The sequence below is a fragment of the Odocoileus virginianus genome, chromosome 14 (genome assembly GCF_023699985.2).
Source record: "Odocoileus virginianus isolate 20LAN1187 ecotype Illinois chromosome 14, Ovbor_1.2, whole genome shotgun sequence".
Classification (NCBI taxonomy): Eukaryota; Metazoa; Chordata; class Mammalia; order Artiodactyla; family Cervidae; genus Odocoileus; species Odocoileus virginianus.
Genome location: NC_069687.1, coordinates 19,185,838 through 19,209,965, shown reverse-complemented (window position 1 = coordinate 19,209,965; position 24,128 = coordinate 19,185,838). Strand labels below are relative to the sequence as shown.

Sequence of the window (24,128 nt, the reverse complement as noted above, 5' to 3'; positions counted from 1 at the left end):
GACCCCATGAACTGCAACACGCCAGGCCTCCCTGTCCATCACCAACTCCCAGAGTTTACCCAAACTCATGTCCATTGAGTTGGTGATGACATCCAGCCATATCACCCTCTGTTCTCCCCTTCTCCTCCTGCCCCCAATCCCTCCCAGCATCAGGGTCTTTTCGAATGAGTCAGTTCTTTGCATCAGGTGGCCAAAGTATTGGAGTTTCAGCTTCAACATCAATCCTTCCGATGAACACCCAGGACTGATTTCCTTTAGGATGGACTGGTTGGATCTCCTTGCAGTTCAAGAGATTCTCAAGAGTCTTCTCCAACACCACAGTTCAAAAGCATCAATTCTTATGCTCAGCTTTCTTTATAGTCCAACTCAAATCCATACATGACTACTGGCAGCCAATATACAACTTTGTTTTTCAGTTTGACTATTTTTATACCTCACATAAGTGGAATCATGCAGTATTTGCCCTGTCTTATTTCACTTAGCATAATGTTCTCCAGATTCATCAGTGGTGTTGAATGTGTAAAGATTTTCCTCCTTTTTTAAAGCCTTAATAATATTTCATTGTGTGTATATTTTATGTTTCCTTCATCCAGTCATCGGTCAATGGACATTTAAGTTGTTTCTATATCTTTCCTATTGTGAATAATGCTACAATGAACATGGAAGTGTGGATATCCCTTTGAGAACTCAATTTCAGTTCTTTTGGATGTATACCCCAAAGTGGCCTTGGTCTATAATGTAGTAGTTCTGTTTTTATTGTTTTGATAAGTTTCCATGCTATTTCTATAGCACCATTTTACATTTCCATCATATTGCTTTCCCACAAATATGAACAAGGGATAAAGCTTACAATTTCTCCACATCATCAACTACCTGTACTTAAAAAAAAAAAAAGAAAAAGTAATCACCATTATAATAGGTGTGAAGTGATATCTCATTTTGGCTCTGATTTGCGTGTCCAAGTTGATAAATTTATACTGAGTATCTTTTTGTATAACTGTTGGACATTTGTATGTACTTTTTGAAAAAATGTCTATTCAAATTCTTTGCCCATTTTTAAGATCAAATTGCCTGTTGGCTTCTTTTCTTTTCTTTCTTTTTTTTTTTTTGGCCTATTTTCTTATCTTTTTTGTGTGTGCTGTTGAGTTGTAAGAGGTTTTTTTTTTTTTTTTTTTTTTTTTTAAGTATGTTGGATAATAACATTTTATCCAATATATAGTTGGCAACTTCTTTTTTTTTTTTTTTTTTTCTATTCTATGGTTGTCTTTTTACTCTGTCGATTGTTTACTTTGCTGTGCAGAAGATTTCTTGCTCTATATAGTCTCATTTGTCTATTTTTCCTTTCATTATTTGTGTTTTGGTGGTCATATTAAAAAAATCTTTGCTTACACTTATGTCATGAAGAGTTTCCCTATGTTTTTATTACAGTTTCAAGTGTTAACAGTTGTCTTTAATTCATTTTGAATTAATTATTGTGTATGTAATAAGTCCAGTCCAATTTTATTTTATTTTCCTGTGGATATCCAGTTTCCCCAGTATGATTTGTTGAAGAGATTGTCCTTTTCTCATTGTGTATTCTTGTATCCCTTATCATAGACCAGTTGACCTTACATGCATAGATTTATTTCTGGGCTCTCTTTTCTGTTCCAGTGATCTATACGGTTATTTTGAAATGAAAGAATGAAGCTTATAGCTAACATCATACTGAATGGTGAAAAACTGAAAGCTTTTTTTTTTTTTTTTTTAAGATTGGGATGAAGGCAAGGATATCCACTTTTGAAAATTTCTATTCAAAATCATATTAGAAATTCTAGCCTGAACAAATAGGAAAAGAAAAAAGGGGAAAAAAAAGAAGGGGAAAAAAGACATTCAAAGCTGAAAGGAAAAAGTAAAGTAATTTCTGTTTGCAGATGGTACAATTTTATTTGTAGAGAACCCTAAAGATGCCCCTCCAAATTATTAAAATTAGTGAATGAATTCAGTAAAACAGCAGGAAACAAAATCAACATATAAAAATTAGTTTCATTTCTATCACTAACAGCAAACTATAAAAAAAAAGAAATTAAGAAAATAATTGCATTTACAACACTATCAAAAAGAGTAAAAAAATACAAAAGAGTATTACTTGGTAATAGCAATGTAGCTAAAAGACTTGTATGTTGAAAGCTATAAAACACTGATGAAAGAAATAGACACCAAAAAATGGAAAGACATTCACATTCAGGGAATGGAAGATTTAATATTGTTAAAATGGCCATACAACCCAAAGTGATCTACAGAGTCAATGTAACTTTGATCAAAATCCCAATAGTAGTTTTTACAGAAATAGACAAAAACAATTCTAAAATTCATTTTGAACTGAAAAAAAAAAAAAATCAGAATAGCCAACGCAATCTTAAGAAACAATAACAAAGCTGAAGGTATTAAAATATCTTAGGAAAGTACAAACATTAAAACAAGTAATCTCAATTCCAGATTAAAAAAGGAAAGAAAAAAAAAGAAAGTTGTATCAAGTAAAGTCAAGAAAAATGGAAAAGCTCAGTCACTTTACAAAATTCCTGTGTCCTGGAAGTGATGCAGGGGAGTGGCTAAGGGCAAAGTCTTTGTTATCAACAGCCAGAGTTTTCCCAGCTCCACAGAATACCAAGAGTACTTTTAAGTTGTTCAGTCACTCAACATGTCTGAATTTTTGTAAGTCCATGGACTGCAGCACATCAGGCTTCCCTGCCATTCACTATCTCCCAGAGTTTGCTCAAACTCATGTTCATTGAGTCAATGATGGCATCCAAATATTTCATCATCTGTCACCCTCTTTCTCCTCCTGCCCTCAATCTCTCTCAACATCAGAATATTTTCCAATGAGTTGGTTCTTCACATCAGGTGGCCAAAGAACTGGAGCTTCAGATTCAGCATCAGTCCTTTCAATAAATATTCAGGGTTGATTTCCTTTAGGATTAATGGTTTGATCTCCATGCTGTCCAAGGGGATCTTAAGAGTCTTCTCCAACACCATAGGTGGAAAGCATCAATTTTTCAGTGCTCAGCCTTCTTTATGGTCCAACTCTCACATCTGTACATGACTATTGGAGAAACCATAACTTTGACTATGAGGACCTTTGTTGGAAAAGAAATGTCTCAGCTTTTTAATATGCTGGCTAGGTTTGTCATAGCTTTTTTTCCAAGGAGCAAGCAGTACTTTGTGCTTAGTCCCTCGGTCATGTTCAACTCTTTGCAACCCAATGGACTGTAGCCTGCCAGACTCCTCTGACCATGGCATTTTCCAGGCAAGCATATCGGAGTGGGTTGCCATGCCCTTCACCAGGGTATCTTCCTGACCCAGGGATTGAATCCATATCTCTCACATTACAGGCAGATTCTTTACTATCTAAGCTATCAGGGAAGCCCAAGCAGTACTTTATCATTTGTAAAAATGGAGTTAATTATAGGAGGTAGGATGGTTTCAAGCCTTAAGTGAAATAATACACATAAAATGTTTTGGTCAATATTTGATATACTGTGACTGCCCAATATATATTTGTTGTACTTGAACTTTTTTTTTCAGAAAGAAGAGGGAGCTGCAGATGATTATAATTTCCTGAGTTCCACAAAAGAAAAAATATAAAGTAAGCTTAAGTGCTTTGAAAACTATTTTTGAAGAGCAGGGTTTTCTTTTGTTTTTGCTTTTTAAAATTTCTTATATTCTCAGTACCTAGTGTACTATTAGCTGCCACAATAATGGTCATCTAACTGATTGCTCAATAAATGAAAAACTGGTGAAAATTTTTTTCCCTAGAGTATATTTGAGAGATGCCCTGGTGTTTAGCTTTAATCACTCTATTAGTGGGTTGGGATTCTTGGGTTTCTGTTCTTTGGACATTATGTAAGGCTCAAGGCATCACCTCAGTGCAACATCTCACTGTTCAGAGCTAAGAAATAGAGGTTGTGAGATGTTGAAGCTTTCTGTCTTAGATGGAAAATTCTAAAAATGGGGTCTATTAGGACCCTGCATTCTATTACTTGGATTTTACAGGAAGTGGATTCCTGGGGATCAAGAAAAACCAGGACAAAAAGAGAAAAAATAAAATAAAAAGCAATATATGTAGAGAAACCCAACTGGAGAATGAACCTAATAAATAGATAAACCCTAAAGTCACAGATTACAAAAATGCCACGCTCCTGGACCTGACTCCGGGGGGCGGGGTGGGGAAAACTGTCAATACCTATAGACAAGACAATAAGGGAGAGACCACAGCAGTAAGACATATACATTTCTTTGACTCATGACTTCTCAGTTGGGTAGATTTAGAGAATGGACATAACTCCAAACCTTCAAAGGCATGTAAACTTCTACTGAGTTTGGCACTAGGCTTAGTTCTCTAAAGGAGGAAGAGGAGAACTTGGATCTGAATCTCACCCCCTCATGCATTAAGAACTGTGGTTTGCCAGTGGACTTTCTGGCCAGCTGCTAAATATTTCCAAGCAAGGATATCAAACCCTTTCCTTAAATTTATCTTCTCACAGCTTCTTTTATATTACCAGGAACCCATAATTTGTAATTGTACCAAGCAAAATTGCCCTTCACCAAGTTTTCAATCTACCTTTTAAATCAAATATGAGTAGAATTCATGACTATAATATTCTGAATATTCTTGTGCTTCTGGAGCACCATCTCATGCTGTCTGCCCACTTTTCATTTGGTCTTTTTTCTGTCTCTTCAGCTATATCATAAAATAAATTCATGAGTAACCCCATATAGCTATAACTCACTTTCTCTTAGACTTTTAATCCCTTTTTATCTTTTAATCTGCACTATATTTTATGGCTGGCTTACAACTTGAAAGCTTTTTTAAAAAATACTATATATGAACAACTCCATATAGTAATATATTCACCAAAATATTCCAAAGGAATAATTTAACATAATAGGAGAAATCTCATGAAAAATAATAGAATTATAAGTGAATTAAGAGATACAGCTTTTATTTGGAAATAATGGCAAAGTTATAGTTTTGTCATCAAGCATGTGTTATAAAGTAGCATCAAATTGTATCAATTTAAGTAACAGGAATGCCTCTAAGTTATCAGAACACATTGTGAAGCTAATAACTTAAGTTCAATGTTCCATGTAGTATGCATTAAAATTATGGTTTAGTGATAGAGTTTTTTTTTTTATCTTTCTATGTATTACTCTGAAAAGTTCAAAGTAGTTAACAAGCAGACCATTATTCTATAAAGCAGTGATAATGCATATGTTATTTTTCCATTTTGGTGAGTTTTAAAACTCATGTCCAACTTCTGAAGATTTTTTTTCTAAATGAAAATGCATTACCATAAGAAAGATAAATATAACTTTTTCAAATTAAAATCTTAGTTTCCATTCTCAGGAGATAAACTTATATGAAGTGATCATTTGATAGAAACTTAGGTGAAATAAAATAAAGTTGATAGATCCATCACAGTTTAATCTCATTGACTATTTATCAATTTAATCAGTTTTTTTTTTTTTTTTTTTTTTTAGTCTAGAATTACAACATGTGTTTGTATCCTGGAACCTATAGACATCTATTCCAAACCTTCCATTACATAATGAATAAACTGAGATCAGATGATTTGTATTATCCATTGTTATTTGTTCATCAATTGAGAGAATTTGGAATAGAAGTACTATGAAATATAGTGAGGTTTGAATTTTGTTTAGCTGCAGTACATTTCTATTTTGATGAATTGGAGCTTGCCATTGAACAACAGAGGGGCTAGGGGTTGCTAACCTCTATGAAATTGAAAACCTGGGTTTAATTTATAGTTGGTTCTTCATATTAATGGTTTTCTCCTTATCCACATTCCAAGTCCCATGGATACCAACCTTGGATCCTGTGGTAACATATAATAATATTTCCTATTGGGGGAAAAAAAAGTGTACAAATAGACTCATACAGCTCCTGGGTAGCTCAGCTGGTAAAGAATCCCCTTCAATGAAGGAGTGAAAGTGAAAGTCACTCAGTCGTGTTCAACTCTTTGCGACCCCATGGGTTGTACAGTTCATAGAATTCTCCAGGCCAGAATACTGGAGTGGGTAGCCTTTCCCTTCTCCAGGGGATCTTCCCAACCCAGGGATCGAACCCAGGCCTCCTGCAATGAAGGCGGATTCTTTACCAGCTGAGTCACAAGGAGATCCTGGTTCATTTCCTGGGTCAGGAAGATCCCCTGGTGGAGGTCATAGCAAGCCCACTGCCTTATTCTTGTCTGAAGAATCCCATGGACAGAGGAGCCTGGCAGACTACAGTCCATGGGGTCGCAGAGTCGGATATGATTGAGTGACTAGGCATGCTCACATGTGCACACGCACGTTCAGACACAAACACACACACACATGCAGTTCCAAGTTGTGTTGTTCAAGGGTCAACTGTACTGTGTTTAAGTCTTTTATTTCTTTTCTATAGCATATTTAAAAAAAATTATGTTTGATCAGAGGAGACTTGATTTACAATGTTGTGAATCAGCCATAAGTATGTATGTGTCCCTTCTCTCTTGAACGGCTCTCTCTCCACCCTCCCCTCCATCCCACTCCTCTAGGTCATCACAGAGCACCAGCTGACACATGGATGCAACTAAACCTCAGCCTGAATCGCTGCAACCTTTAACCACAGCAACATAAAAGGAACAAAACCTTAATGTGAAATCATAGCACTTGTACAAAAATAACACAGCTTTCTCTATTAGCTAAGATTATTTAAGCAATAATGCCAAAAATCAATGCTACTTCATAGCTGAACATGCTTTCCACCAGTGGACAAACCTATCTGTGAGCACTTTTGAAAATGGCATCATCTTGTCTTTGAGTTGTGAAATAATCAATAATTAAGATCACTGAATTCCAGGTTATGTAAACTGAGAGAAGTAGTTCTGTACTTTCTTATAATGAAATTTCCATAGATAATTGACCTCAGTAGAGTCCTTGCTTTTACAAAAGTTCATCCTCTTCTTTGAAACTGGGAGTAGAGTCATATACTCTTTGATAGAATTAGCAGGGCCTGATACATGGAGATCACTAACATGCTACTAATTGATTTCTTGTATTCTTTCGCCACTTTCATTAAGAGTTCTCATGTCACTTTTGATTTGAAGCTGCTCATTTGATATCTGTAACAGACAGCAAAACAGCATCACTGCCACAAAAGCTGAGATGAGGGGACTTTGGATTTTGGACCTGAGTCAAGATATAGAACAAAGGTTTCACTGGAAACTGCTAGCATGGGCCGATCAAGGCTAATTCTAAGAGAAACTCATTTAATTTTTATTAACTTATTCAAGATAAATTTATTTTGTACCTATTAGGTACCAAGCTCCACAAAAAGTACTAAATTTAAAAAAAGAACTGTAAGCAGGTAGCACATGCTTGCTGCCTAGTGGTAGCGTGAGAGACATGACCTAATGCTCTGTGAACATATGGGAATGAGTTTCTGGAAGAGGAGTTATTGGGTCCAATTTTCAATCTAGGCTAAAGTTTACCTGGGTGAAATGAGACTTTTCTGATAATCAAAACCCGATCTATAAACAGCAGGATATGAAGTAGCACCATGTCTTAGAGAAGTAATATTGTACTGAGGCAACATGAAGTAGACAGAAAGAGCCGCAAGAGATAAACTTGGAAATGTAGGTACAGGCAAAGTCACAAAGGGCATTAGAGATGATGCTGAGGATAAAATCAAATTTGATTTTTTGGATATGGTTTTAAGTACACAGGGTGAATCATAGGTGGCTAAAGCAGGTAATCGAATGATTTTTAAATATTATAAGGGCATAATCCAGGTAAGAAGCAGTGATTTCTTTTTAAATTTTATTTATTGTGGCTGGGTTGGGTCTCCATTGCTATGTGTGGGCTTTCTCTAATTGTGGCAAGCAGGGCCAGTCTAGTTGGCCTTCTCATTATGGCAACTTCTTTGCTTGTGGAGCCTGGACTCTAGGTGCGTGGGCTTCAGTAGTTGTGGCACATGGGCTTAGTTGCCCCTTAGCATGTGGACTCCTGCGGGACCAGGGATTGAACCTATGTCTCCTGCACTGGCAGGGAGGTTCTTAACCATTGGACCACCAGGGAATCCCAAAAGCAATAACATTTTGAAGAAAATTAGTGGCAGAATGAAGAGGACAAACATATTTTAGCAAATTTTAGTCAAATAAAATATACTGGACTGGAAGTAAACAAAAAAAAAAAAAGATTTTAAAAAATGTTTAGACTGCAACTAAAAAATTCAGTGTATCTTGGCCAAGCCAACTGGAAATTTTGTAATTTAAGCAACTGGAATATATAAATGATAGTTCAGTCACTAAAACCTAGGGGAAAATATGAGTAAGATTGTAGATTTAGGCATATAGGGAGAGAGAGAAGCCTGGAATACATGAATCTTTTAAGGGCAGGGAAAGGTGAAGGATGTATAGAGAAAACTAAGAAATTGTGATCAAGAAAGAAAGGAGAGAGAGACAAGAATAAATGACACTGAGGAAACCAACCATAGTTGGAGGCAACCTGAAGAAAGAGATGTGCATCAATCAGGTAAATGTCCCTAAAGAAGTCAGGTAAAAGTGAGGAGCCCCTTTTACTGGTAGTAGAAAAGGTCAATTACTCGGAAACAGTACTGGAAAGCTGAAGGAAGGCAGCTTCCTAAAATGTGGGCCTAGAATGTGCCAATAAGCAATACTAAGCTCAGAAGAAAGCAGGATTTCAACTAAAGGAAGGAAACAATGGAATCGTCCTGTACAAGTGTACCAGTGAATGAGTTGGTCTATATTGCTCTCAGCAATGGGCAATAGTGGAAGAAACCAGAGGAGGTGATATCCATATATTGCTTAATGTATACTGTGCAAACTCTTTATGAAATTCAGATATCTATTTCCAATTATTGGATGAGAAGCTCAGAGTTGTTACCCAAAATCAAATTGGCAGAGCTTTCATTTTTGTTGAACAGTGGATAAAACATTTCCTGGAGGGAAGATTTGGAAAACTGAGGAGCTAAGGTTTAGAATGGTAAAAAAGAGATGAATATCAGACTGTGAATGGTCTTGAAAGTGTTCAGACTGTGTAGTAATGCATAACATAATATCAAAGGATTTGGACAGAGTTAAGGTATGGTCAAAATCTTGGAACCAAAAGACCACTCTGTAGCAATGGAAAAGCTATTTTAAAAAGAGGTAAGTCTGCATTATGTTTCCATTTGTCGAACAAATTACTGAAATGGGAAGGAAACAAGGAAATCTTAGCCCATCATTATAAAGTTGAAAATTTTTAACAACAATTTTGATGTGGGCACCTTGTGTGCCATTTATTACACAATGCAATTTACATGTGCTGATGCAGGGATCCCAAACTCCTGGGCCTCAGACAGACTGGTACCTGTTAGGAATGCGGGCTGCACAGCAGGAGATGATTGTCAGGTGAGTGAGCAAAGCTTCATGTGTATTTACAGCTGCTCTCCATCGCTCGTATTGCTGCCTGAGCCCCACTTCCTGTCAGATCACTGGAGGCATGAGATTTTCATAGGAGCGCGAACCCTACTGGGGACCATTGGGAACCACATTCCAGGGAACTAGGTTGTGCTTTATGATGATCATCCCTAAACCACTACCTTCCCACCCACCATTGTCCATGTAAAAACTGTCTTCCACAAAAAGTAGTTCCTGGTGCCCAAAAGGCTGGGAACTGCAGCATTAATGTATAAGTGAGTTACATGAGACCTCTACTATTTATATTCCCACTTGCTATTTGAAATAACAGAGGTATAGAGTGTTTAAGTGACTTGCCAAAATTTTGTTAATTTGAAAGTGATAGAAAAACCTCATCTATTTTCAAGTATAAAATCTCATACGAAAAGCGCTCTGTGGTCTCAAATCATCAAAATGCTTAGAGGTTGAGCTTCAGGCAGGGGGAATCAAGACTTCTCATTACCTTCCCTGGGATTCTCAAGTGTGTATGACCTCTTGTATGTGACTGTCTCAAGTCATGGTTCCCCCAAGATGTTGCACACCAGAGTCCAGAGAAAAAAAAAAAAGCATTCCCCAGAAGGTCCCATCAAATATCTCCTCTGGTTTTATTGGCTTGAAATAGATTATATTTACATTCCTTAACCAATCATTATTAGCCAGAAAGTTTAGAATGGAATCAAACGCCTGCATGGGAGTGAAGTTCCTTCTAACAAACAGTGAAGAGTGAAGGAGATAGTGATACGTGAATATTGTATGCACAGTTCCTACGATTAGGGGGATTAACTTTTTGGGACAGGATAACTGCATTATCCACTAAAATTACACTATTATCCTTACAGAGTTGAAAAGATTTGCAAAAGATCATTTATCTATTTAATTACAAGACTAGTTCTAGGATACATTACTTTTGGCTTCTGGTGTATACACACACACATACACACGTATATACACAAATAAACAGCTTTATTTCTGAAACTAGATAAAGTGATAAATGGATGGGAAGATAGCTATAGATATTAGGTGGGTAGATACATAGATGTCTCTTACACTTAACATGACACGCATGTGTGCATGTTAAGTCACTTCTGTCGTGTCTGACTCTGAGACGCTGTGGACAGTAGCCCCCAGGCCATTCTGTCCATCGGATTCTCCAAGCAAGAATACTGGAGTGGGTTGCCATTTTTTCTTCCAGTGGATCTCTCTGACCCAGGGACTGAACTCTTGTCTCTTACATCTCCTTCGTTGGCAGGCAGGTTCTTTGCCACTAGCACCACCAGGAAGCTCTTACCATGGCAGAATCATCCAATAAAATAAAAACAACTAATTTCAGGTGTGTTGGATGTCTTTTAAATAAACTCTAATTAACTGGTCCTTTATACCTTGGCTAAGTACATTTGGATTAGATGTGATTTCTTTATGTATTTGGCTATGCAGCCAAAATACAGATCTTACTGAATTATAGCCAGGAGCCACTGAGTGAATGAATTACAAACTCATATTTTATCATTGTTGCTCAGTCACTGAGTCATGTCCGACTCTTTGCCACCCCATGGACTGTAGCCCACCAGGCTCCTTTGTCCATGGGATTTTCCAGGCAAGGATACTGGAGTGGATTGCCATTGCTTCCTTGAGGGGATATTCCAGACCTAGGGATCAAATCCAAGTCTCTTTTGTCTCCTGCAGGTAGATTCTTTGACTGGTGTGCTAATTTGGAAATATTTTTATCATTATTTTTATGGAATTTCCCAGCAATGACTTCTGTGAAAATAATTTCTAAATTACACTAAGTACAAAGGAGATAGCATTGGACATCACTAGAAGTCAGAGTTCATTCAGTATGTGTTCCTGGGAGCACACATTAGAATTTGTGTTAGTGTTCGTCATATAGAATTCTTGGCAAGCAACAGAGAGATAAAGTGCTCATAAAAATGGATTCACTTATCCATCAAAGAACATTTGGATCACAAGGTGTAAATATGTATAGTCTAAAATATTTAGGACATATCTGGAAGGAGAGTTTTATAACCTTAGAGTGCTTTTGGACCATTGGTCTGAATAACAAATCACAAGCTGAAGTCACAGCATTACATGTGCCAGGGGATACTCTGAGGCCAGGCTGAGCAATGTTGGAATTGGAGGCAGGAAAAAACCAAATCATCTGCTCTGATCTTCGAAGTGCAATTCAAGGGAGCATAACTTCTACTCTGGAGGATTTTTATGGCATATATCTTTTCTGATCCTTAAAAATTCTGATTACTTCAAGCAGGTTTAATAAGTATGCAAATTCTTCATTCATGTATCTCTAATAAAGTGGCCCAATATTGTCATACTCTACTTTTTGCATTTTAATACTTCTTAAACACACATCTCTAAGTCACATTTTTCTACTATACGGGACATAAAATCTAGATTAGTATTCAATATTCAAATAATATTCAAATATTAAAGTATGGATTTGGAGACAGGAATCATATCAGTTATAGATCTGGGTGTTGTGACCCTCTATGTGATGCATGAGAACAAAAGGTGTGTATTTATTTTATTTATTATGTGTGTTTTATTTTAAATTGCACATACTATATGAAAAACTTCCCTGCAAATATTAGCTCATTTAATACTTCTATATTAAAAATGAGTACTCTTTTTTCAATTTCTTGCATATGCAGAAACTAAAACAGAGGTTAAGTGATTTGCTTGAGGTCACACAGTTTGCTAGTGGTACACCTAGGATTCAAACTTAGGCATTAAGATTCCAGAGGCAAAAGTGCTCAGTTCAATGGCAAGCCGTGCCTTCTCTCCTAATTAAATAAATCTCCTCAGAAATATGTGTGTAATGGTACTTCTCAGTGATGGTTACTCATCAAACTCATCTACAGAGATTTCTAATCATGTCTGATACCTGGCCCATCCAGGAACAATTAAGTCAGACTTTCTGATGAGGGCCCAGGAAGTGGTGTTCTTAATAACCCTTGAAAATGTCTCATATGCAGCCCTGGTTGAAAATTAAATGGGCAGAGGAGCCATATACAACTTTAAGGGGCAAATATAGAAGAGAAGCTTATGGACAGAGGAGCCTGGTGGGCTGCAGTCCGTGGGGTCACAGAGTCAGACACGACTGAGCAGAAGGTCAGTACAGCAGCGTAGGAAGAGAATCCACCCAAGGAATCCAAGAGCCAAGTGTTCACAAGCAGCTCAGAGAAACATAATGTAAAATTGACAAAGACCCAGTTCCTTTAAAGACTAGGCTCAACTGTGCATTTATGTTTAATTTTACTGTATAATTAAAGTCTGCTTTAGCAGAACTCAAGTTTCAATGTCATACAGCATCCTAGTTACTTAAAAAAATGTCCCATGTGTGCACATGCCCTCATTTGCTCCCTCTGTGTGACTCGGTTCTGAAACTCTCTCTGCTGTTTAATGTCTTATTTATATGATAAAATGTACATTTATTTTCCAGTCCTATTTGAAAAGAAAGTATATTATATTTATCATTCTGTACTTTTTAAACTCTAACTGTATTATTTCTTGATTATAATGTAGTGTATACAAAGGGCAAACACAAAGATAAAATGATACACTGCATTGCACGGTTATTTCCTTTCCTGTTTATGCATCGGTGAGAGGGTTAATGTTATTCAGTGAATAAACATATATTGACTTTCCTCAGGTCTGTATACCAGCTTGTGGTTAAACCTTACTCATGTGAGCTTTTTCAATGCAATGTTACTCATTTTGGGTTCTGCTTTCTTAAATGAGAACAGTGATGTGCATTAGAAATTCAAGACAAGTTAAACTCCCAATTTAGTGTTAAAAGAGACTCTAAAGGTCGTAACTAGCTGCCAGGTTGGCCATTTAGAGTGTTATGTGTTGTCTTTTTGTCTTTTTTGTGTACATGTGAATATGTTTATTCACCAATAAGCATTTAGTTAGGGTGTAATTCATGACCGGCATTAGATGTACAAAAAATGAATATGGAGGGGCTGCTGATGAAAAAGACTAGGTGGTCCATGAAAGGAACACATGGTGCATAGAGTTTTAAAAATCAAAATATACTAAGGCTACTGGAAGTACAGAAACATGGACAAATTATCTTTGCTTGGGAGCAGAAAAGCACAGACACACAGAAGTGACAGTAGAACTGGGACATCAAAAGTGTGTGGGATAGCTCCAGATGGGGGAGACCAATATCCTCCAGGCAGCAAGGTCACTTGAGCAAGAACACAGGGGAAAATGTCTCGAATAAACAGTAAATAAGTATGCATAATCCCTTCAAGGGTCCCTAGTTGGAAGTTAATCTGGGAGGGAGATTGAAACCCATTCATGTCATGCTATTCATAGCGTGCCAATAAATTTAGATAATTGTCTTTCATTGGGAATAGAAATCCATTAAAAGTTTTTCTTTTTCTTTTTTTTCAATCACAACTTTTTCTTTTTAATGAATGAGAGTAACTTGATCAATCTTGTATTATGGGAAAATGATTCTCCTGTGTAATAGGAGTTGGAAGGGGAAGCAATTAGAATGTTTTGGAGCCTTGTGACTTTAGAGTGAAGATTCAAACCAGTTGAGATAGTGGCAGGGTGATTAAAAGCAAAGAACTTATTCAATGTTTAGAATGACCTTATACATCTGGGAAATTAAACAAGAGGTCATAAATTCAATATAATCCACTTATATTTTCAATGTATTTATAGAAAATTTTGTTTATTTACTATCCGAAATGAAAAAAAAAAAAAAAAAGCAAACCACGTAGAGTATAAATCTGTCTTCCCAGGTGTCTCAGTGGGTAAACGACCTGCCTGCAAAGCAAGAGACATAGGAGATGAGGGTGTAATCCCTGGATGAGGAAGATCCCCTGGAGTAGGAATTGGCAACCCACTCCAGGATTCTTGCCTGTAAATTTCCCATGAACAAAGGAGCCTGGAGAGGTACAGTCCATAGGCTTGCAAAGAGTTAAAAAGGACTGAGGACTGAACACATAAGCATAGGCCTGTCATGCTGGAAGTGGTGTTTGACAGAATAAATAATTATGCAATGTATTATTTTTTATGAGAGTAGTATCTGGTGTATGGTATGGATCACTGAGCATTTCTTGATTGAAAGAAAAAATGAATGAATCAATAGATCCATTCCTACTCAGGTTGAAATCATGAGATAGTAGGGTTCAGTTCTACTCCTATCTCTTTAACATTTTGTATGAAAATGACTTTTAGTATCAACAAGAATGGTTTGATATCACAAATAATTAATTGTGAAATGTAACCATTGTGTCAGATTATTTCTAAAAGTATACCCCTTGATAATACAATCTTTAAGAAAATTAAATACAGTGTGACTATCACATTTTACATGAGCAAAGAGAAGTAAGCTTAAGAAGTATAGCTGTGTTATGAAAGAATGCTGATTTGCCTACATTAAGCTCCAGAACCCACAACATGATCACTGAATAGAACTTAGGGAAAAGAGATAACTCTCTGAGCTTCAACATTTAGGGTGGTTACATTTGAGTGACAGGAGAATAAACTCTAAGATGCTGGCTACACACAAGAAGATGACTCCAGTTTTTGTGGATGCCATTGGTTATATTGTTTCCTTGTTTCACACTAACAGGCCCCCAAACACCTCCTAGCTCTTGAGTATTTAGTGTTTCTTAGTGTCAGAAAGTGAGATGCTATTCAGGCACTGACCAAGGTGGTATTTGGAGATGTATGTACAGACAATTAGTTGTGTCTCCTTAATGAGGGGAGTATCAAGTCTTCCTTTGCATTAGTTTTGTGAAAGTCATGGGGCAGTCAGCAAAAGAAGCTGATACAAGTTGCTTAATTGTCTTGTAAACTCATATAGAGGTAGTTCTAAGAATTCTTGAATAACTTGCATCAGAAACTGCCTTTTCACTAAACCAGACTTAAGCTCTATTGAAATTGAGAATATAATCATTTTTCGATACTCTGAACGATAGTATCAGTGAAACAAGTGTCATTATTCTTGCTATTTAGTGATCCTTTTGAGATGGTTAAAATGGGATTGAATTTGGTGCTTCTATAATTTATGGGAATACTTCTTAACTCCTTTAATATTTGAGATTAAAATTGTTAGCTTGAAGAATTCAGCATATATTTGGAATATACTTTTCTACATACGTAGTTAAGGTTTACGTTAATATTAACAACAGAAATGTAAAAGGGAAGATACTATCTTATTTGTTCTTGAATTCTGCATTGAGTGTATGGTGACTGTTAGGTAAAAGTTTATTAAATTCGTTACTATTTATTTTCTAGAAGATTTAATAATTTTTTTCTTCAAAGTAAAGCAATGCATATATTTATACCTAGAATTGCAACATTTATATCTAGAACTGGACACTATTTAATATGTATATACTTTACATCTATAGCACATATGTCATTAAATGATAATGGAGATCCAGGTGACTGATTTTTCTGGGGAAATGAATCACTATTCAGAAGAGGGAAAGAAATTTACTCTTGCAACTGTTCATTCCTATAGCATTATGAAGGACATAGCTTTGATAAGCCTTTAATACAAGGCCCCAATGCCTACCTATCAATACTTAGTTGTCAAATAATTATTAATAATGAGGCAGATATTGTTGTTGGTGATAAAGATGATGGATGATGAAGAACAATAGTTTTCATTCTTTAAAGTTTAGAAATATTTGCCTACTTTCCTTCTAGTAGTTTCCTTTCCTGGGAAAGGCTGTTGTAATAACACATATGCTTCATCTGTTGATATAACTAGAATTCACCAAAATAGCTTAAGATAAAACACTTGGCATTGCTACAGTCCACAAGGTTGCAAAGAGTCTGACAAGACTGAGTGACTAACCACAAGCACACATGTCGACTGAGTGTTATTTCTTACTTTTTTTTTTTTTTTGCATTCTAACACTTCATATAAGCAAAAAAAAAAAAAAAAAGAGAGGAAGAGATGGTTCATTATCTTAGCTTTTAGAGCAAACACTTAAGACTGAGTTTGTTCCTGGTTTGCACTGTCTTAAAGGATTCTTGCATTCTCCAAATACTGAGTGTCTCCAAGAGAGTGAAAGTGCTCTGTCCACTGTATAACTCTGGATGTATGTATCACTCCCTTTATGCTCGATAGATATTTCCTTCCTCCTCAGAAACATATTATTTTATTAATACATTTGATAACTTTGATTTTACTTTATTTTCAATTCTAAATAGTAATTGAACTGAATAGGCATTAAGTAGAGATGCTTATTTAGTTCTCAGAGGATTTAATCGTGACTATGAATATACGAGACAAAATCACTAAAACTCCCATAAACTTCTCTTCAATTCAGTTCAGTTCAGTTGTGTCTGACACTTTGTGATCCCATTGATTGCCACACACCAGGCTTCCCTGCACATCACCAACTCCCGGATTTGCTCAAACTCATGTCCATTGAGTCGGTGATGCTATCCAACCATCTCATCCACTGTCGTCCCCTTCTCCCCGCTACCTTCAATCTTTCCCAGCATCAGGGTCTTTTCAAATGAGTCAATTTCACATCAGGTGACCAGAGTATTGGAATTTCAGCTTCAGCATCAGTCTTTCCAATGAATATTCAGGAGTGATTCCCATTAGAATGTACTGGTTGGATCTCCTTGCAGTGCAAGGGACTCTCAAGAGTCTTCTCCAACACCACTGTTCAAAAGCATCAATTCTTTGGTGCTCAGCTTTCTTTATAGTCCAACTCTCACATTCATAAATGACTACAGGAAAAATCATAGCTTTGACTATATGGACTTTTGTTGGCAAAGTAATGTCTTCTTTTTAATATGCAGTCTAGGTTGGTAATCATTTTTTAGGATTTGAAATAGCTCAACTGGAATTCCATCAGCTCCACTAGCTTTGTTCATAGTGACGCTTCCTAAGGCACACTTGGTTTCACATTCCAGGGTGTCTGTCTCTAGGTGAGTGATCACACCTTTGTGATTATCTGGGTCATGAATATCTTTCTGGTATAGTTTTTCTATGTATTCTTGCCACCTCTTCTTAATATCTCCTGCTTCTGTTAGGTCCATACCATTTCTGGTGTGTATCGAGCCCATCTTTGCATGAAATGTTCCCTTGGTATCTCTAATTTTCCTGAAGTAATCTCTAGTCTTTCCCATTCTATTGTTTTCCTCTATTTCTTTGCACCGATCACTGAGGAACGCTTTCTTATTGCTCCTTGCTATTGTTTGGAACTCTGCATTCAAATGGGTATATCTTTCCTTTTTTCCTTTGCTTTTTACTTCTCTTCTTTTCACAATTTGTAAGGCCTCCTCAGACAGCCATTTTGCTTTTTTGCATTTCTTTTTCTTGAGGATGGTCTTGATCCCTGTCTCCTGCACAATGTCATGAACCTCCATCCATAGTTCATCAGGCACTCTGTCTATCAGATCTAGTCCCTTAAATCTATTTCTCACTTCCACTGTATAATCATTAGGGATTTGATTTAGATCATACCTGAATCATCTAGTAGTTTTCCCTACTTTCTTCAATTTAAGTCTAAATTTGGCAATAAGGAGCTCATGATCTGAGCCACAGTTAGCTCCCAGTCTTGTTTTTCTGACTGTATAGAACTTCTCCATCTTTGACTGCAAAGAATATAATGAATCTGATTTCGGTTTTGACCATCTGGTGATGTCCAAATGTAGAGTCTTCTCTTGCATTGTTGGAAGAGAGTGTTTTCTATGACCAGTGCATTTGCTTGGCAAAACTATTAGCCTTTGCCCTGCTTCATTCTGTACTCTAAGGACAAATTTGCCTGTTACTCCAGGTGTTTCTTGACTTCCCACTTTTGCATTCCAGTCCCCTATAATGAAAAGGATATCTTTTTTGGGTATTACTTCTAGAAGGTCTTGTACGTCTTCATAGAACTGTTCAGCTTCAGCTTCTTCAGCATTACTGGTCGGGGCATAGGCTTGGATTACCGTGATATTGAATGGTTTGCCTTGGAAATGAACAGAGATCATTCTGTCGTTTTTGAGACTGCATTTTGGACTTTTTTGTTGACTATGATGGCTACTCCATTGCTTCTAAGTAGTAAGCACAGTAGTAGACAAAATGGCCATCTGAGTTATCTTCACCCACTCCAGACCATTTTAGTTTGCTGATTCCTAAAACATTGACGTTCATCTTGCCGTCTCCTATTTGACCACTTCCAAATTGCCTTGATTCATGGACCTAACATTCCAGGTTCCTATGCGATATTGCTCTTTACAGCATCGGACCTTGCTTCTATCACCAGTCCCATTCACAACTGGGTGTTGTTTTTGCTTTAACTCCATCCCTTCATTCTTTCTGGAGTTATTTCTCCTCTGATCTTCAGTAGCATAAAGGGCACCTATTGACCTGGGGAGCTCACCTTTCAGCGTCCTATCTTTTTGCCTATTTATACTCATGAGCTATTTCAAACCCTAAAAGATAATGCTGTGAAAGTGCTGCACACAATATGTCAGCAAATCTGGAAAACTCAGCAGTGGCCACAGGACTGGAAAAGGTCAGTTTTCAATCCAGTTGCTAAGAAAGGCAATGCCAAAGACTGCTCAAACTACTGCACATTTGCACTCATATCACACGCTAGTAAAGTAATACTCAAAATTCTCCAAGGCTTCAACAATACATAACTGTGAAATTCCAGGTGTTCAAGCTGGTTTTAGAAAAGGCAGAAGAACCAGAGATCAAATTGCCTACATCCACTGGATCAATAATAAAGCAAGAGAGTGCCAGAAAAAATCCATTTCTGCTTTATTGACTATGCCAAAGCCTTTGACTGTGTGGATCACAATAAACTCTGGAAAATTCTGAAAGAGATGGGAATACCAGACCACCTGACCTGCTTCTTGAGAAATCTGTATGCAGGTCAGGAAGTAACAGTTAGAACTGGACATGGAACAACAGACTGGTTCCAAATAGGAAAAGGAATATGTCAAGGCTGTATATTGTCACCCTGCTTATTTAACTTACATGCAGAGCACATCATGAGAAATGCTGGGCTGGAAGAAGCATAAGCTGGAATCAAGATTGCCAGGAGAAATATCAATAACCTCAGATATGCAGATGACACCACCCTTATGGCAGAAAGTGAAGAAGAACTAAAGAGCCTCTTGATGAAAGTCAAAGAGGAGAGTGAAAAGCTTGTCTTAAGGTTCAACATTCAGAAAACTAAGATCATGGCATCTGGTCCCATCACTGCATGGCAAATAGATGGGAAAACAGTGAAAACAGCGGCGGACTTTATTTTTTGGGGCTCCAAAATCACTGCAGATGGTGACTGCAGCCATGAAATTAAAGGATGCTTACTTCTTGGGAGGTAAGTTATGACCAACCTCGATAGTATATTAAAAAGCAGAGACATTACTTTGCCAACAAAGGTCTGTCTAGTCAAAGCTATGGTTTTTCCAGTAGTCATGTATGGATGTGAGCGTTGAACTACAAAGAAACCTGAGAGCCAAAGAATTGATGCTTTTGAACTGTGGTGTCGGAGAAGACTGTTGAGAGTCCCTTGAACTGCAGGGGGTTCTAACCAGTCCTTCCTAAAGGAAATCAGTCCTGAATATCCATTGGAAGAAGTGATGCTGAAGCTGAAACTCCAATACCTTGACCACCTGATGCGAAGAGCTGACTCATTTGAAAAGACCCTGATGCTGGGAAAGATTGAAGGCAGGAGGAGAAGGAGAGGACAGAAGATGAGATGGTTGGATGGCATAACCAATTCAATGGACATGAATTTGTATAAACCCCAGGAATTGGTGATAGATAGGGAGGCCTGGCCTGCTGCAATCCATGGGATTGCAAAGAGTCGGACATGACCGGGCAACTGAACTGAACTGAACTATGTTGGTCATAGCTTTTCTTCCCAGGAGCAAGCATTTTCTAATTTCATGGCTGCAGTCACCATCTGCAGTGATTTTGGAGCCTCAAAGTTCTCTTAGTACATAAAAAGTATGAAAAGTGTCACGAGATGAGGAAAGCTACAGACAATGTAGGTTGTCTTTCAGTTCAGTTCAGTCACTCAGTCGTGTCCAACTCTTTGCAACCACATAGAGTACAACATGCCAGGCCTCCCTGTCCATCACTAACTCCCAGAGTTTTCTCAAACTCATGTCCATTGAGTTGGTGATGCTATTCAACCATCTCATCCTCTGTCCTCCCCTTCTCCCAACTTCAACCTTTCCCAGCACCAGGGTCTTTTCAAATGAGTCAGTTCTTTGCATCAGGTGGCCAGAGTATTGGAGTTTCAGCTTCAGCATCAGTCCTTCCAATGAATATTCAGGACTGATTTCCTTTAGTATGGATTATTTGGCTCTCCATGCAGTCCAAGGGACTCTCAAGAATCTTCTACAACACCACAGTTCAAAAGCATCAATTCTTTGGCACTCAGCTTTCTTTATAGTGCTACTCTCACATCCATACATGACTGTTGGAAAAACCATAGCCTTGACTAGTCGGACCTTTGTTGACAAAGTAATGTATCTGCTTTTTAATTGATGCCTAGCTTGTTCATAACTTTTATTCCAAAGAGCAAGCCTCTTTTAATTTCATGGATGCAGTCACCACGTGCAGTGATTTTGGAGCCCAGGAAAATCAATCCTGTGACTGTTTCCCCTGTTTTCCCATCTATTTGCCATGAAGTGATGGGACCAGATTTCATGATCTTACTTTTCTGAATGTTGAGTTTTAAGTCAACTTTTTTACTCTCCTCTTTCACTTTCATCAAGAGGATTTTTAGTTCCTCTTTGCTTTCTGCCAAAAGGGTCACGTCATCTAGGTATCTGAGGTTATAGATATTTCTCCTGGCAATCTTGATTCCATCTTGTCCTTCATCCAGCCCAGTGTTTCTCATGATGCATTCTGCATATAAGTTAAATAAGCAGGGTGACAGTATCCAACCTTGAAGTAATCCTTTTTCTATTTGGAACCAGTGTGTTGTTCCATGTCCAGTTCTAACTGTTGCTTCCTGACCTGCATACAGGTTTCTCAAGAGGCAGGTCAGGGGGTCTGGCATTCCCATCTCTTTCAGAATTTTCCACAGTTTATTGTGGTCCATATAGTCAAAGGCTTTGGCATACTCAATAAAGCAGCAATAGATGTTTTTCTTGAACTCTTGCTTTTTCGATGATCCAGTGGATGTTGGCAATTTGATCTCTGATTCTTCTGACTTTTCTAAATCCCAGTTGAACATCTGGAAGTTCACAGTTCACATATTGTTGGAGCTTGCCTTGGAGATGTTTGAGCATTACTTAACTAGTGTGTGAGATGTGTGCAATTGTGCAGCAGTTTGAGCACTCTTTGGCGTTGACTTTTTGGGCAACTGGATTGCAGTCCTTCTTTGGCATTGGATTGTTTTTAAAGTTTTCCGATATAAGCTATCACTTAGAATGATTAAACCTTGAGGCATAAAGTTGCTTCGCTAGATACTCTTGCAATTATTTTTGGTTCCTCGCTTTCTCAAATATTCTGTCCTAATTAAAGGCTTCCTAAATAAGTGTGTAAATGTTGATTTTTAAATTGCAATAGCAAATTACTTATACCCTCTAAAGCTCAGGAAGCCTTGAAACGTTTTATCTCTTCTTTTGATATCATAATCATGCAATTAAACATCTACAGTAAGCAGATGAGATAATGTAAGCGTAGTCATGTTTTCTTCAGTGTACAAATCAATAAAGCTACTGCAACGACTTTGAGGTCTTATGATGGTGCTACTGAAAATGATACCTATTTAAAAGAGGTATCATGTGCACTAACAGCTAATATTGTTGCTCAACATTTTGGCTATAAAATTTGAGTTACTCTCAGTGTCTTCTTATACTCACAGATTAAAAGAATGCCAAAGTCCAAAGGAAAAAGGAGTCCAGAGGATAAAAGACATACCCTTGAGCTCTATACAACAAAGTTGCTAGAGTCATATTGTCTTATTTTCCAGGTGCCTATGTTCTCCAAGTCAAGGCCACGGATGCTGATGACCCAACCTATGGAAACAGTGCCAGAGTCGTTTACAGCATTCTTCAGGGACAACCTTATTTCTCTATTGATCCCAAGACAGGTAAAATTTTTATTAGAGACAACATTATCACCTCCCCTTCAAATATTTAAACTTTAATTAAATCTTGGCATGGGAATTTGCCTCTTCCAACACCTCAATAAAGATTCAGTGTACTGACTATTAAGCCAAGAAGGACAGATCTTACCTTGCTGCTACAGAGCTAGTTCCTTCAGATTGAAACTGGTATAAAAATAAATCTTTTTCTGCATATATTTCAAGTCCAAATTTGCTAGGAATTCTCTGTATAATTTACTTTAAATTTTCAAAAGGCTAGGAATATTTTTTGTTTGTTTGCTTCTTCTAGCTAAAATAGCTTTTTATTTCAGATTTTTCCTGGTTGAGTTCAATTATATTCAATTTGGGGGCCAAATCAACTCAAGAATGGAATGTCTATTGTTCTGTTTATCAGGGTTATGGATGGTGACTTTGGATAAACATAGATAGGGGAAAGGAGAGGGCTGACAAACTTGAAACTCCAAGATCACTATTTTTTCTGCTCTATGTTTTTGAATTCAGTCTCACTTTTAAGTCAAACTTCTGAAATTCCAGTTTTCAAAGCCCAATATATAAGAATATATGGAAAGTATAGGAAGGGTGGGAAAACATGCAGGAAGATTTTGCATTCTCTTTAAAACTAAACAAGGTAGCCCTGTTTCTAGAGAATTTGTTTTTGAATAACAATGATTTGCAGGAACTCCAGTCAAGCTGACCAGTGATCAAAGGAGATGCTCTGTGTCACAGTTAAGGCAGAAACCCTATAAAGACAGTTGTTTTATTAATTCATATATACCTCATAACATATTGCATGGTGAATTCCATACTATTTAACACATTAGTTTAAAGTAATGGAGTCAATTGTTATACTGGACTGATAAATTACTTTTAAAATCTGTAAATAGATCTTTTAAGAGCTACATTGATTTAAAGGTATTCACTTCTGACACTATACATGCAACTGAGTTAAACTTTTCAAAACTTATACTTCCTTGATGTGTGTAGAATCTGGAATACCAGTTAGGCATAGGTTAATTAATAATTAACCATAGATGGATGCTGCCTGGAAATATAAGGTCAATTAAGTGAAAATAAAGAACCTACAAATTTTCTGTCAACTTAACCTGCCATTCTGTCCTCACTTCTCACCTTCTTCATCAAGCCAATAGGGAGACAGAAGCCATCTAAACATTATGAGAATAAACCTGGGAGTTGCTCCCTTTTGTAAATCTGAAAAAAAAAAAAAAAAAAGGCAAATAGTTGTAAAGAGAGTATTAGCCCATTAAGAAGGGAACATCAGTGCTTAAGGAAATACAGAAAGGTTTGGTACAAAGAAACTCTTTTTGTTTGAAAGATCAGAAATCAAAAGCCAGAGTGGAAAATGTTAAGAATGAGTGTGTAATGGGAAGATTATACCTAAAATTTAAGTTATTTTTAAGAAGGAGACAGACAAGATGAGAAGTAAATATTTTCATTATAGGTACTGAGGAAACTTTGTGGTGGTTATTGTTGTTTACCTTTGGAAAGTTTGTATATTTGTAGGGAAAAAAGGGAAAATTGCTGATAAAAAGTTTGAGAAAGTTGTTTATGATGGTGCAATGCT

General features: G+C 37.0%; 1 protein-coding gene across 5 annotated transcripts in view; it reads left to right on the top strand.

Moving 5' to 3' along the window:
* Positions 1-24,128, top strand: part of CDH12 (cadherin 12) — a 1,106,066-nt gene that overhangs the window by 985,103 nt on the left and 96,835 nt on the right. For all 5 annotated transcript variants that reach the window (XM_070476518.1, XM_070476515.1, XM_070476516.1 and 2 more), the window contains one exon: positions 22,412-22,531. In XM_070476518.1, coding sequence (XP_070332619.1) covers positions 22,412-22,531 — 120 coding nt within the window. The remainder of the gene's footprint in view (positions 1-22,411; positions 22,532-24,128) is intronic.